Source organism: Oncorhynchus clarkii, chromosome 1 (genome assembly GCF_045791955.1).
Source record: "Oncorhynchus clarkii lewisi isolate Uvic-CL-2024 chromosome 1, UVic_Ocla_1.0, whole genome shotgun sequence".
Classification (NCBI taxonomy): domain Eukaryota; kingdom Metazoa; phylum Chordata; class Actinopteri; order Salmoniformes; family Salmonidae; genus Oncorhynchus; species Oncorhynchus clarkii.
This window is the reverse complement of record NC_092147.1, coordinates 63,626,451-63,643,611: the sequence shown is the minus strand read 5'-3', so window position 1 is coordinate 63,643,611 and position 17,161 is coordinate 63,626,451. Positions and strand designations below refer to the sequence as shown.

Here is a 17,161-nt window from a genome sequence, read left to right as displayed (position 1 = left end):
TTGAGGGTCACTTAGAAATGTCCTTGTTTTTGAAAAAAAAAGCACATTATTTGTCCATTAAAATAATGTCAAATTGATCAGAAATAAAGTGTAGACATTGTTAATGTTGTAAATTACTATTGTAGCTGGAAACTGATTATTTTTTATGGAACATCTACATAGGCGTACGGAGGCCCGTTATCAGAAACCATCACCCCTGTGTTCCAATGGCATGTTGTGTTAGCTAATCAAAGTTCATCATTTTAAAAGGCTAATTTATCATTAGAAAACCCTTTCACAATTATGTTAGCACAGCTGAAAACTGTTGTTCTGATTAAGGAAGCAATACAACTTATTTAGACTTAGTTGAGTATCTGGAGCATCAGCATTTGTGGGTTCGAATACAGGCTCAAAATGGCCAGAAACAAATAACTTTCTTCTGAAACTTGTCAGTCTATTCTTGTTCTGAGAAATTAAGGCTTTTCCATGCGAGAAATTGCCAAGAAACTGAAGATCTGGTACAACGATGTGTACTACTCCCTTCACAGAACATCACAAACTGGCTCTAACCAGAATAGAAAGAGGAGTGCCCCAGTGCACAACTGAGCAAGAGGACAAGTACATTAGAGTGTCTAGTTTGAGAAACAGACGCCTCACAAGTCATCAACTGGCAGCTTCCTTAAATAGTACCCGCAAAACACCAGTCTCAACGTCAACAGTGAAGAGGTGACTCCGGGATGCTGGCCTTCTAGGCAGAGTTGCAAAGAAAAAGCCACATCTCAGACTGTCCAATAAAAATAAAAGATTAAGTTGGGCAAAAGAACACAGACATTGTACAGAGGAACTCTGCATATAAGGCCAGCATCCCGGAGTCGCCTCTTTGCTGTTGACGTTGAGACTGGTGTTTGACCGCTGGAAATTTATCGCAAGAAGCCCAAACAGATGTAATATTTGACTAAAACGTAATCATTTCAAACCTTTCCCACATTTGTATAAGATCACATATACACTACTGTTCAAAGGTTTGGGGTCACTTAGAAATGTCCTTGTTTTTGAAAGAAATGACAAATTATTTGTAATTATGTTCCGGCCCCTCAACCAATCCTCTCAATGAAAAGTCGGACCGAAGCTGAATCTAGTTGATGACAGCTGTACTAGAGCATAAACCTGCAGGAGTGAGTCACTGCTTTAATGTTTGCAGAGAATGACAGGATGTTGTCCAGGGTCATGCCAAGATTCTTTGTACTCTGGGTGTACTCTGAGAGGGGGACACTGTGGAGTTGCCAAGCGTGATGGAGAGGTCCTGGAGCGGGCAGACCTTCTCCGGGAGGAAGAGCAGCTCTGTCTTGCCGAGACTGAGCTTGAGCTGGTGGGCTGACATCCAAGCTGAGATATCTGCCAGGCATGCAGAGATGCGTGTCGCCACCGGGGTGTCAGAAGGGAGGGGGGGGGGAGGAAGTTGAATATCATCCGCACAGCAATGATAAGAGAGTCCATGTGAGGATATGACCGAGCCGAGTGACTTGCTGCATAGAGAGAAGAGGAGAGGGCCTAGAACTGAGCCCTGGGGGACACCAGTAGTGAGAGCATGTGGTGCAGACACATCCTCTCCGCGTCACCTGGTAAGAGTAGGATAAAATCCAAGAGTGTGCAGAGCACGAAACGCCAAGCCTCGAGAGGGTGGAGAGGAGGATCTGATGGTTCACGGTGTTGAAGGCTGCAGACAGATCTAGGAGGATGACAACAGAGGAGAAAGAGTCAGTATTGGCAGTGTGGAGAGCCACTGTGACAAAGGAGAGCAGTTTCGGTTGAGTGACCAGTCTTGAAGCCTGACTGGTTAAGGTCAATAAGATCGTTCTGAGAGAGTTTGTCAGAGAGAGCACGCTCAAGTGTTTTGGAAAGAAAAGAAAGGGTGTTGTTTTCTCGAAGAGGCAAGTGACTCTGGCCATTTTAAAGTCAGAGGGGACGCAGCCAGTGGTAAGGGATGAGTTGATGAGGGAAGTGAGAAGGTCTCCAGAGATGGTCTGGAGAAGGGAGGAGGGGATGGGGTCGAGCAGCCAGGTTATCGGGCGGCCGGACATCACTAGTCGCAGGATTTCATCTGGAGAGAGAGAGGAAAAAGAGCTCAATGCATAGGGTAATGATATGTAAGTGGTACCAGTGGACTCAATAGGCGGAGTGAATGAGAAGCGGATGTCGTCAACTTTCCTTTCAAAGTGGTTGACAAAGTCGCTCACAGAGAGGGAGGAGTGAGGGGGTGGAGGATTAAGGCGGGAGGAGAAGGTAAGGTGGAATATAGTTTCCTGGGGTTAGAGGCAGAAGCTTGAAATGTATAGTGAAAGAAAGTGGCTTTAGCAGCAGGTACAGAGGAAGAGAATGTAGATGGGAGTGATTGAAAGAATGATAAGTCCTCCAGACGTTTAGTTTTCCTCCATTTTCAGATGCCCGCAGCCCTGTTCTGTTAGCAAGCAAGGTTCAAAAGCCAGGAATACAGGAATCAAGAGGAGAGGGCTGAGCCGGCCAGGGGGAAAGGGGACAGTGAGACTCATAGGCAGGTTAGTAGGTTTGAAGAGGCACAATCAGGAGGCACAATTGAAGAGGCACAATCAGGAGAAGGGAGAGATGATAGGCTAGAAGAGGAGAGAGTAGTGGGAGAGAGAGTGAAGATTGCGACGGCGCATGAACACCTGGACAGAGTCTGAGTGGGTAGGATTGGAGGAGAGGGAGACAGAAAAGGAAACCAAGTAGTGATCAGAGACCTGAAAGGGAGTTGCAGTGAGAATAGTAGCAGAGATGAGGTAAAGCACATTGCCTGCCTTGTGAGTGGGAGGGGACAGGGAAAGGATTAGGTCAAAAGAGGAAAGGGGTGGAAAGAAATTAATCGAAGGCAATAGTCGGGAGGTTGAAGTCTGGCTCACCATAATAAGTGGTGAGCCATCATCAGGAAATGAGCTTATCAAGGTGTCAAGCTCATTGAGGAACTCTCCAATGGCACCTGGTGGGCAATAGATAACAACAATGTTAAGCTTGAGTGGACAAGGGACAGTGATAGCTTGGAGTGCAAATGAGGAGATGGACAGGTGAGTGAGGGAGAAAAAAGGGATCTCCATTTAGGAGAAATGAGTAGCCCTGTGCCACCAGATGCATTCAAACTTTGAGAGAACACATAGTCAGACGAAGAGAGATTAGCTGGAGGTAGCAGTGTTCTCTGTGGTAATCCATGTCTCTGCCAGGGCCAAAAAGTTTAGGGACTGAAGGGCAGCATAGGCTGAGATGAAACTCTGCATTTTTAAACTCTAACACAATTCATTCATTTGACTTGGCGAAAATCCATATTTTGGGCCTAACTTGCTTACCACTTTTTCCAGGTGGTTTCTACCTTCACAGACTCCATGAAATAATCACCTCTTCCTAAATATTTGTTCAAACTATACATTTTGTGTATGGTTGTCTAGAAACAAGGGTGGCTAAATTGAACCCTTTGGCTGAATTTATAAATTAGTATAGATTAAACTTTGAGAATAAACTTGAAATATTTTGATTTAAATTTAATTTCTAGAATAAAGTCTGTTTAATTTGTTTTATTTTTTAGAATAAAGCCAAAATTGTGAGAATAAAGTTGCAGTTATATTTCATGATTAATTGCCTGACTTCTTGAAGAGCTTGAAGAGGACCTTGATGAGGTTGTGCCACAGATCGAGTCTTTTTTAGGAGGAACCACATGGGCTTGGATGAGGTGTTGGTGAAATCAACAGTGTGCGGAATACCTATTAGGAACATTCCTCCTCATCAGACCTCACCCCTTACCTAGCCTAGTTAACCCCGCACTAGTCAAGTGTCACCCCTCCTCCTCAAGCCTCACCCCTGCATTGGTCAGGCATCAAACCTCTGCCTCACCCCTCTCATCCGTGCATCAGTCAGTTCTCAACCTTGCATTACACCACATTCTTTCTCTCTTTCCAAATCACAATGAGCATGTCTATTGGCCAACGAGACATGTCAATTCAAAGAGCCAGCTAGCAATTATCATTTATCATCATAATGATTACATTATTTTCAAAGATACTAGCAACAATAGCTTAGGGAAATGACATGTTTACATACACAAACTAGAGGACTTCACTTGCAAGCGAGCTATGTTATTTTATATACAGGCTAGCTAGCACCCCAACTAGATGCAGTAGGTCTAGTTTACAAAGCAGGATCAATGAGTTATACCCAATTAATTTGCTTACATTTTGGGAAATATGTTGAAATGGGCACGGATTGCTTTAACTGATTAAACCAACCCATGTTATTTAGCCATATTAAGCTTTGGCGGTGTACCAGAATTCTAAGATTGCAATAGGTTATAGCCCAGATCCAGGAAGTGGAGTGGTTGTGTTTACATGCGGCCAGTGGAGTGCTAACAATATCCATATTATCTAGCAACATTGTCATTTAAATGAATTGAATCCTAGATAAGCTAGCTACATTTTCCCAAATGTATACCTCCACATGTGTTGTTGTTGTCGGCTCTTAGCATGTATTTGGGCCAATGGAAAGGCTCATTGTGAATAAATGAGTGCAATCGTGAGCGGTGAAAAAGAGAAGTGAGGCTTGACTTGAGCAGGGGTGATAATTGACCAATGCTGCAGGGTTGAGGAGAATTGAAGAGAAGGAGTGATGGAGTTCCTAATATGCATTCCATACAATTGCTCCGCGGTGATATCAGTGGTAGCATGTGATGACGGCTGAGACAAATATCAGGCTGTAGCCTACTCAAAATCTCAAAAGTGTTTGAATTTATTCTCCACATTTAATTTTGACTTCATCAGGGGGGTTTTCTTAACTTTTCCGTAGTCGTCAGCTCTTTTGGGGCTCCTGAGTGGCGCAGTGGTCTAAGGCACTGCTTGAGGTGTCACTGCAGATGCCCTGGTTCAATTCCAGGCTGTATCACAACCGGCCGTGATTGGGAGTCCCATAGGGCGGCGCACAATTGGCCCAGTGTCATCCGGGTTTGGCCGGTGTAGGCCGTCATTGTAAATAAGAATTTATTCATAACTGACTTGCCTAATTAAATAAAGGTTAAATGTAAAAAATATATATAATAATTTATGGACTGCCTTTTTCAATTCAAACCACAGGTTATCAATGGGGTTCAAGCCTGGAGAGTAAGATGGCCATTGCAAAATGTTGACTTTGTGGTCAATTAACAATTTATTTGTGGATTTTGATTAGTGCTTGGGGTTATTGTCTTGCTGGAAGATCCACTTGCGACCAAGTGTCAGACTCTCTGGCAGAAGCCAGGAGTGTGTGTGGAAAGAACAGCTGACTGAAGACAGGACTACCGAGCATTCAAAGTTTCATGACTGTCACAGCCTTCATTGTATTTCTATAAATTAATATAATTTCCAAAAAATGTTTGCTTCATTAAATAGCACCCACAAAACACCAGTTTCAACACTGAAGAGGCGACTCAGCAATGCTGGCAGAGTTCCTCTGTCCAGTGAGTTATTTTGCCCATCTTAATATTTTATTTTTATTGGCCAGTCTGACATATGGCTTTTTCTTTGCAGCTCTGCCTAGAAGACCAGCATCCCGAAGTCGCCTCTTCACTGTTGACGTTGAGACTGGTGTTTTGCGAGTACTATTTAATGAAGCTGCCAGTTGAGGACTTGTGAGGCATCTGTTTCTCAAACTAGACACTCTAATGTACTTGTCCTCTTGCTCAGTTGTGCACTGGGGCCTCCCACTCCTCTTTCTATTCTGGTTAGAGCCAGTTTGTGATGTTCTGTGAAGGGAGTAGTACACATCGTTGTACCAGATCTTCAGTTTCTTGCCAATTTCTCACATGGAATAGCATTTCTCAGAACAAGAATAGACTGACGAGTTTCAGAAGAGAGTTCTTTGTTTCTGTCCATTTTGAGACTGTAATCGAACCCACAAATGCTGATGCTCCAGATCCCCAACTAATCTAAATAAGGTCAGTTTTATTGCTTCTTTAATCAGGACAACAGTTTTCAGCTGTGCTAACATAATTGCAAATAGGTTTTCTAATGATCAATTAGCCTTTTAAAATGATCAACTTGGATTAACTAACACAACGTGCCATTGGAACACAGGAGTGATGGTTGTGGATAATGGGCCTCTGTACACCTATGTAGATATTCCATAAAAAATCAGTTGTTTCCAGCTACAATAGTCATTTACAACTTTATCAATGTCTACACTGTATTTCTGATCAATTTGATGTTATTTTAATGGACAAAAAAAAAAGCTTTTCTTTCAAAAACAAGGACATTTCTAAGTGACCCTCAACTTTTGAACGGTAGTGTACAGTATATATTTTTAAATAATACAATTTTTGATAACTAGCAATCAAATAAAAGCTAGAATAAAACATTTAAAAAAAACAGGTATTCAGGCCACATGTCCATCCAGTAGAGGAATTAGCCAAGCATTAGTCATGGCAAAATGCATAGAAGTGCAGGAAATTAGCTTCAAAACTTCTCTCTACGCTGCCAAGGTACCTTTCTACTTAATACTTTGTTAAGAGTTTACACTCCCTCTTCCAATGAACTGTGGGGAGGTCAAGATAATGAATCTGTCGACCAAAAGTATTCATTTTAAAACGTTGATTACTTCTACTTGCCATGATCATTCACCAGATGATGAGAAACGATGTGATTCTATATTTTTTGCTAACATTTGATGGGGGTCCCTGGGTCGCCGGTTTACCTGGGCAGGGGTCCCTGGGCAAGAAAAGTTTGAAAACCCCTGACCTATCCCTAAAACCCCTATCCCTGGTAGCCTTAGTTATCCCTAATAGCCCTGTCTCGATCACTGCTCTTCATCTCACCCTCCCTGTCCCACTGCCTGCTCGCATGACCGTAGTCTCACTCGCCAGACTCAGAGTGCATCAGAAGGAGACTAACCTGCCCGTGACCTGACACACAGCCAGGGCGGGCCACGGATATGAGACGCCTTGTGTCAACAGTCAATAATACACAAGTGAATCCAATCTCTCAAATGCATACCCATTCAGATAAAGAGAGAGAAAGGGATGGGAGAAGGAAAGAGAGGGAGGGAAAACAAACACAGAGAGAGAGAGAGAGAGAGAATGAAAGAGAGAGAAAGGGGTGAACACATGCAAACAAGTCAACTCCCTTCCTCCTATATTCATTTCTATCTGGTTATCAGAGGTCTTGCTCAATAGAATATATTTCCCTGGTTGCTAGGCAATCCCATAAAGAGCCAAAGAAGGCGCGAAGTGTTATAAATAATGTATTTGCATGATCAAATCAGCTGCCAGCCTCCCCCATACAGAGAGAGAAGAGAGATAGAGAGGAAGAAAAGGAGGGAGGAAAGAGAGAGAGGGCCATTTGATCACTGGAACACAGTTAATTCTATGAGATTAAGTCATTGTCCTTGACTGTGTGTTTGTACACGAGTGTCTGTATCTGTCTGTGAATGTGTGTGTACGTGTGTGAGTAGAAGAACAAGAGAAAGAGACTGAGAGTGTGTGAGGAGGAAGAGAGCGGCCGGTTCAGTGAGAAGAGACCTATGTGTAGCCAACTGACTCACAGCAAAGCAGCAGGCCGAGCAGAGGAGAGGAGCAGAGGTGCTGGAATGTGGAGGATGTTGAGAGTGGTGGTGAGAATCATTTAACAGCAGAGTCAGGAAGAAGGCAGTGCAGGGAAGGCCACAGCTCAGTTCAGATCCACTGGCTTCCCAACCTAGCCATCACTACCCATCCAAAAATACACCCATCCAACTAGCCCTGGGGATGAGTCATACCACACTGGCTTTCATAATGTATCACACACACACACACACACACATCCTACACACATTTAGTCACACACACACACACACACACACACACACACACACACACACACACACACACACACACACACACACACACACACACACACGAGTGTGTGTGATAACATAAGAAAGTGTGATCCACTCTCATAACGCTATCGGGTTTTCTAAATATCTGTTCCTTGACTCATACTCCCCTTCTCATGTTCCTGTGGCAAGTGGTGTGAGAACAGACATAGGGCTGACAAACAATGTTCTTCTCATCACTGTAAGGTCCTGTGCTGGTTATAAATACTGCATAGACCTAGTGAATAGACTAAAACCACTGTCTGGTTAATCCTCGTCCTCGGTGTGAGACAGTAACCCGCTGGTTATGTTGAACACAGATTACATCATCACTGTATAACACAGTTTTATGGGGGAGTTGAGGGAGTATATTTTTGGGTACTAACACCCAGAAAGATGGAGGGAATGAGCTGTTGCTAGGCAGCGAGCGAAGAGAAGAAGAGCGAGTCTGGAGAACATGCGCTAGCGGTGCTGCGATAGCTACATTGCTAATTACCGTAGCTCATTAAAGTTATTATTAGCTTGCTTGTAAATTAAGCTCATAAAACAAAGAACAGGACCATGTTAAAACGGCCTCCGGGGTTAAGGGATAGGAGGTTCGGACGAACACCAAAACCCTCATTACAGAAAATTGGTACAGGCAGAGAGAGGAGCAAACGCACTATTGGTGCTTGATTGGTAATACTTGGATTGGAGCAAGCATGATTGACATAATATGCTGTTCTGCTTACACACAAGCACAGACGCACACATACACACACAGTGACACATCTGTCGTAGGAGAGATCCAGAGTGGGCCAGTGCCAGCTGGCTGTGTTTCAGCTCCTCATCACCCCAGGGATTGGTACTCCCACTGGCCAAATATGGAAGAGAGAAGCACCCTCTCTCACCCCATGGGGGCTGTGTACTCCCACACACACACACACACACACACACACACACACACACACACACACACACACACACACACACACACACACACACACACACACACACACACACACACACACACACACACACACACAAAGAGCGAGAGAGAGCCTATATGTAGTCACACTGCAGCCACTGTTTTAAGTCAGAGAAGCATTTACGGCATCACAACCAATGTATGGTCACCATGGAGCCGGCACGTGGGGTAATGGGAGAGTTCACATTCTCTAGTTCTCTAGTCTTTCACCATGACAACAGAGAGGGGTCAGAGCTGCTCTGATTAATCCACTGGGTCAGCACAGATGGGAGAGGGAGAGAAGAGAGAAATTAGGGGGGGGGGGGGGGGGGTCAGCAGAGAGTAGGAGTTAGAAAGAGATCAGGAGATGAGGTAGGTCTGGGAATCTTTACGATTGGACCCTTTCTTACAGAGTGCTATGGCTCACAGGTAAGTTTGGGGATGGTAATCTGCCATTACTGATGATAATAGGTCTGTTGATGTGCCCCAGGCCTTTGTGTGTGTGACTCTCAGCTGGACTGTATGTGTGTGTGTTTCTCTCATCAAACCTGTGTGTGTGTGCCTGTGTCTCTCTCACCAGGTGCAGCAGTATGCGGTGTCCGTTGGGGTGGATGGCCAGGGCTTCGTCATAGAAGCTCTTGGCCTCATCCTGGTTCCCTTTGAGCTCGGCCAGCCGGGCCCTCAGCAGCAGCACAGAGTGGGAGTTGGGAGAGAGCACCCCTGCCTCCTGAACACAGAACTGGGCCTCCTTCACACGTCCGTCTGCCATGAACAACTCTCCTACGGGAGATAGATGAGGGGATAAGAGAGAGACAGAGAGAGAGAGGGATTGGGGGGGGGGGGGGGAGGGGAGAGTATGAGCACCGGATGGGACAGTAAGCAGTACAGTACGTGCAGATAAAGTCAGGCCGACACGTCACATCCCCACCTGCTTGGCCAGCGTTGTTCGACATAAATGAAACACGAATCATTTCTCTTCATTTTACCAGGTAAGTTGATTGAGAAATTATACTCATTTACAATATTTACAACTGCAGCGGTTCCACGCCAGCAAGAGTAGAAAATATTTTGGGTATCTCAGATTGTTCTGGCAATTCTTCCATAGGAACTACATTGGGAGGAAGGATGTTTGACATTCTTTTTACATTTGTATCACAAACCATTGTAATCCCATTTTAGACCTATACATGGTAAGACATATGTTAATTGTACGTGATACAGGCAACATCTTGGTGTCATTATACTACCTATAGTGTTCTCTCAAAAATGAAGTATGTTTAGATTCTGAAATGCACATTAACATTCATTTATTCAATATAACAAGTACTAATATCTCAAAACGACTATTTTTTATTTAGTTTATTTTTTAACATATTGTTTGTGACAATATACTTTTTAAACACGTGACATTTTCTGGTCCTGTAATGATATAACCGATATTATACATGGACATTTACATTATAGGTCATTAATCATTCACAGCCCTCCTTTCGGATTGCACATTCAGCAAGTCACCAGCAGAGGGAGTTTCCTTTGAATCCATTTTCCCATTCAGTGTGTTGGTGGTACTCATAACATGTATCATACCTTCAGAATTAGTAGAGACTAATCTGGAAATGTGATGTACTTGTACAGTTCAAAACCATATGTATTCAAATGAACAACGTCAAAAAAAGGGCATTTTGGGATGTTAATATTTTTAACGTTGACTAAATGAACGTGAAATTGTACAGTGCCTTTTATAAAGTATTCACACCACATTACTTTCTCCACATTTTGTTGGGTTACAAAGGGGCATTGAAATGGATTTAAAACACAAAATCTACACAAAAAACTCTAATGTCAAAGTGGAAGAAAAGTTCATTTCCAATTGTTTTAGAATTTAAGTTTACAAAAAATAACATTGTTTCTACAATTTAGAAAATCCAATGTGGAGACCAAAACATTTTTTCCATTTCAACTTATTTTAGAAGAAATAGGGAATTATATACTGCACCTTCAGAAAGTATGCATACCCCTTGACCTATTCCACATGTTGTTGTGTTACAGCCGGAATTGAAAAAATATATATATATATATTTTTTTACATACAATACACACCATAACACGTTTTAGAAATATTAGCTAATTGAAATGAAATACAGAAATATCTTATTTACATAACTATTCACACCCAAGTCAATACTCTGTAGAAGCACCTTTGGGAGCGATTACAGTGTTGAGTTGTCTTGGGTGTGTCAGTATCAGCTTTGCACATCTGGATTTGGGGATTTTCTCCCATTCGTCCTTGCAGATTTTCTCAAGCACTGCTAAGTTAGATGGGGAGCGGCGGTAAACAGCAATCTTCAAGTCTTTCCACAGATTTTCAATGAGATTCAAGTCTGGGGTTTGGCACAGCAACTTAAGGACTTATTGTTCTGAAGCCATTCCAGCATTGCTTTGACTGTATGCTTGGGGAAATTGTCCTGTTGGAACGTAAATCTTCGCCCCAGTATAAGGTCATTTGCAGGTTCTCATCAAGGATTTTCCTGTATTTGGCTCCATTCATTGTTACCTCTATCCTTACCAGTCTCCCAGTCCCTGCCACTGAAAAGCATCGCCATAGCATAATGCTGCAACGACCATGTTTCACAGTAGGGATGGTGTTAGACGGGTGATGAGCTGTGCCTGGTTGTATCCAGACATAGCGCTTTGCATTCAGGTCAAATACTTCCATTTTTGTCTCATCAGACCACAGAATATTTTACCTTATGCTCGGAGTCTGTCATGTGCCTTTCTTTTGCAACCTCTAGGCGTCCTGTCATGTGCCTTTTTCTCAGGAGTGGCTTCCATCTGCGCACTCTCCCATAATGTCCAGATTGTTGAATTGGTGTAGAGACTGTTGCCCTTCTGGCAGGTTTACCCCATCTCATCAAAGGAACTTTGTAGTTCTGTCAGAGTGGTCATTGGATTCTTGGTCACCTCTCTGACCAAGTTCCTTCTTGCCCGGTTGTTCAGTTTGGTCAAATGGCCAGCTCCAGGCAGAGTCTGGGTAGTTCCAATTTCTCAACGATGAGACCACTGTTCTCTTGGAAACTTTCAACACTTTGCAAATGGTTTTATACCCTTCCCCAGACATATGCCCCATCACAATTCTTTCTCTGGGATCTACAGACAATTCTTTGTCCTTCATGGTATAGTTTCTGCTCTGACATGTAATGTCAACTGTGGGACCTTACACTGCTCTTGCCATGACATAGACTGACCAGGTGACTCCAGGTGAAAACTATGATCCCTTACTGAAGTCACTTGTTAAATCCACTACAAATCAGTGTAGATGAAGGGGAGGAGACACGTCAAAGAATGATTTATAAGCCTTGAGACAATTGAGACGTGTCAAGAACTGCAACTCTCCTGGGTTTTTCACGCTCAACAGTTTCCCATGTGTATCAAGAATGGTCCACCACCCAAAGGGCATCCAGTGAATGTGACACAACTGTAGAGGGATTGTGAAGTCAACGTGGACCAGCATCCCTGTGGAAAGCTTTCGACACCTTGTACAGTCCATGCCCCGACGAAGCGAGGCTGTTCTGAGGGCGAAAGTGGGTGCAACTCAATATTAGGAAAGTGTTCCTAATGTTTTCTACACTCAGTGTAGACAGGTGTGTTTCTTTCTAAATCATATCCAAAAAATGTTATTGGTCACAGGTGGACTCCAATCAAGTTGTTGTGACATCTCAAGGATGATCAAAGTAAATTGGATGCACCTGAGCTCAATTTGGAGTGTAATAGCAAAGGGGTGTGAATACTTATGTAAATTATATATTTCTGTATTTAATTTTCAATACATTTGCAAAAATCTCCAAAAACATGTTTTATGGAGTATTGTGTGTACATGGGTGAGAAGCATACAGGTGTCATTCCTAACTCAGTTGCCAGAGAGGATAGAAAAAGGTCAGTGATTTCACCATGAGGCCAATGGTGATATTAAAACCGTTACTTAGTTCAATGGCTGTGATAGGAGAAAACTGAGGATGGTAAACAACATCATGGTTACTCCTTAATACTAACCTAATTGACACAGTGAAAAGATATTCCAAAGCATGCATCCTGTCTGCAACAAGACACTAAAGTAATACAGCAAACAAATTGTCAAAGCAATTAACTTTTTGTCCTGAATACAACGTTTTATATTTGGGGCAAATCCAATACAACACATTACTATGTACCACTCTCCATATTTTCAAGTGGAGGTTGCATCATTTATTATTTTATTTCACCTTTATTTAAGCAGGTAGACTAGTTGAAAACAAGTTCTCATTTACAACTGCGTCCTGGCCAAGATAAAGCAAAGCAGTTCGACACATACAACACAGAGTTACACATGGAATAAGTAAACATACAGTCAATAATACAATAGAAAATGCTATATACAGTGTGTGCAAATGAGGTAAGATAAGGGAGGTAAGGCAATAAATTGGCCATGGTGGCAAAGTAATTACAATATACCAATTAAACACTGGAGTGATAGATGTGCAGAAGATCAATGTGCAAATAGAGATACTGGGGTGCAAAGGAGCAAGATAAATAAATAAATACAGTATGGGGGTGAGGTAGTTGGATGGGCTATTTACAGATGGGCTATGTACAGGTGTAATGATCTGTGAGCTGCTCTAACAGCTGGTGCTTGAAGTTAGAGAGGGAGATAAGACTCTCCAGCTTCAGTGATTTTTGCAGTTCGTTCCAGTCATTCAAATCAAATCAAATTTATTTATATAGCCCTTCGTACATCAGCTGATATCTCAAAGTGCTGTACAGAAACCCAGCCTAAAACCCCAAACAGCAAGCAATGCAGGTGTAGAAGCACGGTGGCTAGGAAAAACTCCCTAGAAAGGCCAAAACCTAGGAAGAAACCTAGAGAGGAACCAGGCTATGTGGGGTGGCCAGTCCTCTTCTGGCTGTGCCGGGTGGAGATTATAACAGAACATGGTCAAGATGTTCAAATGTTCATAAATGACCAGCATGGTCGAATAATAATAAGGCAGAACAGTTGAAACTGGAGCAGCAGCACAGTCAGGTGGACTGGGGACAGCAAGGAGCTCACTGGTCAGCAGAGAACTGGAAGGAAAGGCGGCCAAAGGAGGAATTGGCTTTGGGGGTGACCAGTGAGATATACCTGCTGGAGCGCGTGCTACGGGTAGGTGCTGCTATGGTGACCAGTGAGCTGAGATAAGGCGGGGCTTTACCTAGCAAAGACTTGTAGATGAGCCAGTGGGTTTGGTGACGAATATGAAGCGCGGGCCAGCCAATGAGAGCGTACAGGTCGCAGTGGTGGGTAGTATATGGGGCTTTGGTGACAAAACAGATGGCACTGTGATAGACTGCATCCAATTTGTTGAGTAGAGTGTTGGAGGCTATTTTGTAAATGACATCGCCGAAGTAGAGGATCGGTAGGATGGTCAGTTTTACGAGGGTATGTTTTTAGCAGCATGAGTGAAGGATGCTTTTTTGTGAAATAGGAAGCAGATTCTAGATTTAATTTTGGATTGGAGATGCTTAATGTGGGTCTGGAAGGAGAGTTTACAGTCTAACCAGACACCTAGGTATTTGTAGTGTTATGGATATCATGTTATGGGTATGCTTGTAATAGTTAAGGACTGGAGAGTTTTTCAGGATAAAAAAGAAACGGAATGGAGCTAAGCTGAGGAAAAATCCTAGAGGAAAACCTGCTTCAATCTGCTTTCGTCCAGACACTGGGAGATGAGTTTACTGTTCAGCAGGACAATAACACAAGGCCAAGTCTACACTGGAGTTGCTTACTAAGAACACAGTGACTGTTCCTGAGTGGCCGAGTTAGTTTTTACTTAAATCTACTTGATAATCTATGGCAAGACCTGAAAATGGTTCTCTAGCAATGACCAACAACCAATTTGACAGAGCTTGAAGAATTTTGAAAATAATAATGGGCAAATGTTGCATTATCCAGATGTGGAGAGACCTAGAAATGATCCAGACCTAGAAAAACTCACATCGCTGGCAAATGAGCTTCTACAAAGTGTTGACTCAGGGGTGTGAATACTTATGTAAATGAGATGATTCTGTATTCAATACAGTTGGAGAAATGTCTAAAAACATGTTTTCACCATCATTATGGGGTATTGTGTGTAGATGGGCGACAAAAAACATATATTTAATCCATTTTGAACTCAGGATGTAACACAACAAAATGTGGAATAAGTATGGATACTTTCCAAAGGCACTGTATGTGCACTAGCCCAGTAAAGTGTGTGTGTCTGTGGATGCATACCCATGTGTGTATGTGTCTGTGTGTGTGAGAGACAGACTGAATAAATGTTTGTTTATCTGTTTTTTGAAGTGGGCACAGATGGGAGCTAGATGGGAGCTTTGTGTGCACGCTATTATACACTCATATAACATTAGTCAGAAAGATAAAAAAAAAAAGGCTATTTAGGATCCCTATTTTAATTCGGGGAAAGAATAGTTATTCGAAGCATTATCCCCTGTTATATAAACTATTTTTCATATTCCTCACCTGGACTCTCACCAAAATGAACAACACCAATAATATAAATTAATCATTCATAGTGGCTGTGTCTGTGCGCGCATACATGCGTGTGTGTGTGTGTGTGTGTGTGTATGGAGCCAGTATGGAGCCAGGTCATGCTGATTGTTTCCTATGTCCTGCCCTGAGGAGAAGAGCAGTGCTGTGTGTGTGTGTGTGTGTTTGTGCTGCCTGACTATTTGACCAATCATGATGTGAGATTTTGGGCAGGAAGTTACAGTAAGTGGAGGCTCCTCATAGGAGGAAGACAAGGACTCTCCTACTCAGTAAATACAATTTAAAAAATATATATATTTGATCCTTTTTTAGATAAAACTATCCTAAATATAGTCACGTCACCAAATAACTGATTAAAACACTGTTTTGCAATGAAGGTCTACAGTAGCCTCAATGGCACCCTCTTGGGTAGCACCATGGTTCTTACCCCCTTTCATAGACTTACACAGTTATGACGACTTCCGGAGGACGTCCACCCACCTATCAGAGCTCTTGCAGTATGAACTAACATCTTGTCCATCCAATCAAAGGATCAGATAATGAATCTAGTACTGAAAGCAAAAGCTACAGCTAGCTAGCACTGCTGTGCAAAACGTGTGGTGGGTAGTTGACTCGGAGGAAGACAAATTCCTTTCTTCAAAATTAAGGAGAAGCAGCAGCAGAGAGAGCTAGCTATATTTGTAGTATTTTTTCTTCTTAGTTTACCTGTCACTTAGCTAATACAGAGAAGAATGCTATTTATGTTAGCTAGCTGGCTATGGCTATCTAACACTGCAACTCTTCCAAGTCAAGGTAAGCATTCTGTTTTTTATTAGTTTATTGCTACCGGGGCCCGCCAGTGTAACTGCTAAACTGCTTACTGGACACTATCTGTACTGCGTGATTGTACACATGGATTGGATTGTGGGTTTACAAATGCGTTAGTTCTATGTAGTTTGTTGACTACAACGTTAATATGGTAACAACGATGTAGACTGTGTAGCGGTTAGCAGTTACGTATGTGGCTGCTTTGAAAGTGAACTGTGTGTGCAGGTGATCAGGGGGGTATTCATTCATTCTGCCGATTCTGTTGCCAAACGTTTCTTAAACGGAAGCAAACGGAACAAAAAACGTTGAGGGACCTACCTGAATATATCCAATAACTGTTTGGACTAATGATTACACACCGCAGATCAGCTAGAAGGAGGCAAGAGTGTGTAAGAATGTGCCACTGTGTCCCCTTGATTACTCCAATTCATCTCTCGACCTGTGTACCCACGTTACCTACAACACCAGCCGCCACTGGATACAGTATATGTGTATCTGATGTGATGTAATCTAGAGAGTTCAGTGGGTTTTGCAGTGAAAAAATGTAAAGGTTCAGTCTAAAGGTTCAAATCCTACACGGTGGACTCGACCCTAACTCATCCAATGTTATAATGGCGGCCTTTCTCTCTGCTCAGGTCACAATTCTAGGGTAGGATACCCTCTAGCTAACTCCAGTGGAGTGTACACTAGTACCTCCAGCACTAGAGTGTACACTCCGGTGGTAGAGTCTACACTCCCTCCTGTAGCTAATTTCAGTGGGTAAGAAGCACACACGTTTCCTAGCCGACTCCAGTGTACACTCGAGTGTAGTAGACTAGATAGTAGTGTAGTCCCCATCCCTCCTGTACCTGCTTGCAGCCAGATGCGCTCCAGGGTGGTCCAGATGTAGGCGGGACCCTGTCTGTGGGCGGAGCTGATGGCTGACACCTCTGAAGTGGCCTGCCCCAGACGAGACGCAGCGAGGGACGGACCACTCTGAGAACCTGACCCAGAGA

The 17,161-nt window shown here is 43.0% G+C and overlaps 1 protein-coding gene across 1 annotated transcript in view; it reads right to left on the bottom strand.

The window, feature by feature from the left end:
• LOC139410356 (tetratricopeptide repeat protein 7A-like) overlaps positions 1-17,161 on the bottom strand; it is a 47,952-nt gene that overhangs the window by 7,564 nt on the left and 23,227 nt on the right. Inside the window, exons 18-19 of the mRNA XM_071155794.1 lie at positions 17,015-17,149; positions 9,378-9,580 (exon numbers count right to left, since the gene is read on the bottom strand). Of these exons, the coding sequence (XP_071011895.1) occupies positions 9,378-9,580; positions 17,015-17,149 (338 nt within the window). The remainder of the gene's footprint in view (positions 1-9,377; positions 9,581-17,014; positions 17,150-17,161) is intronic.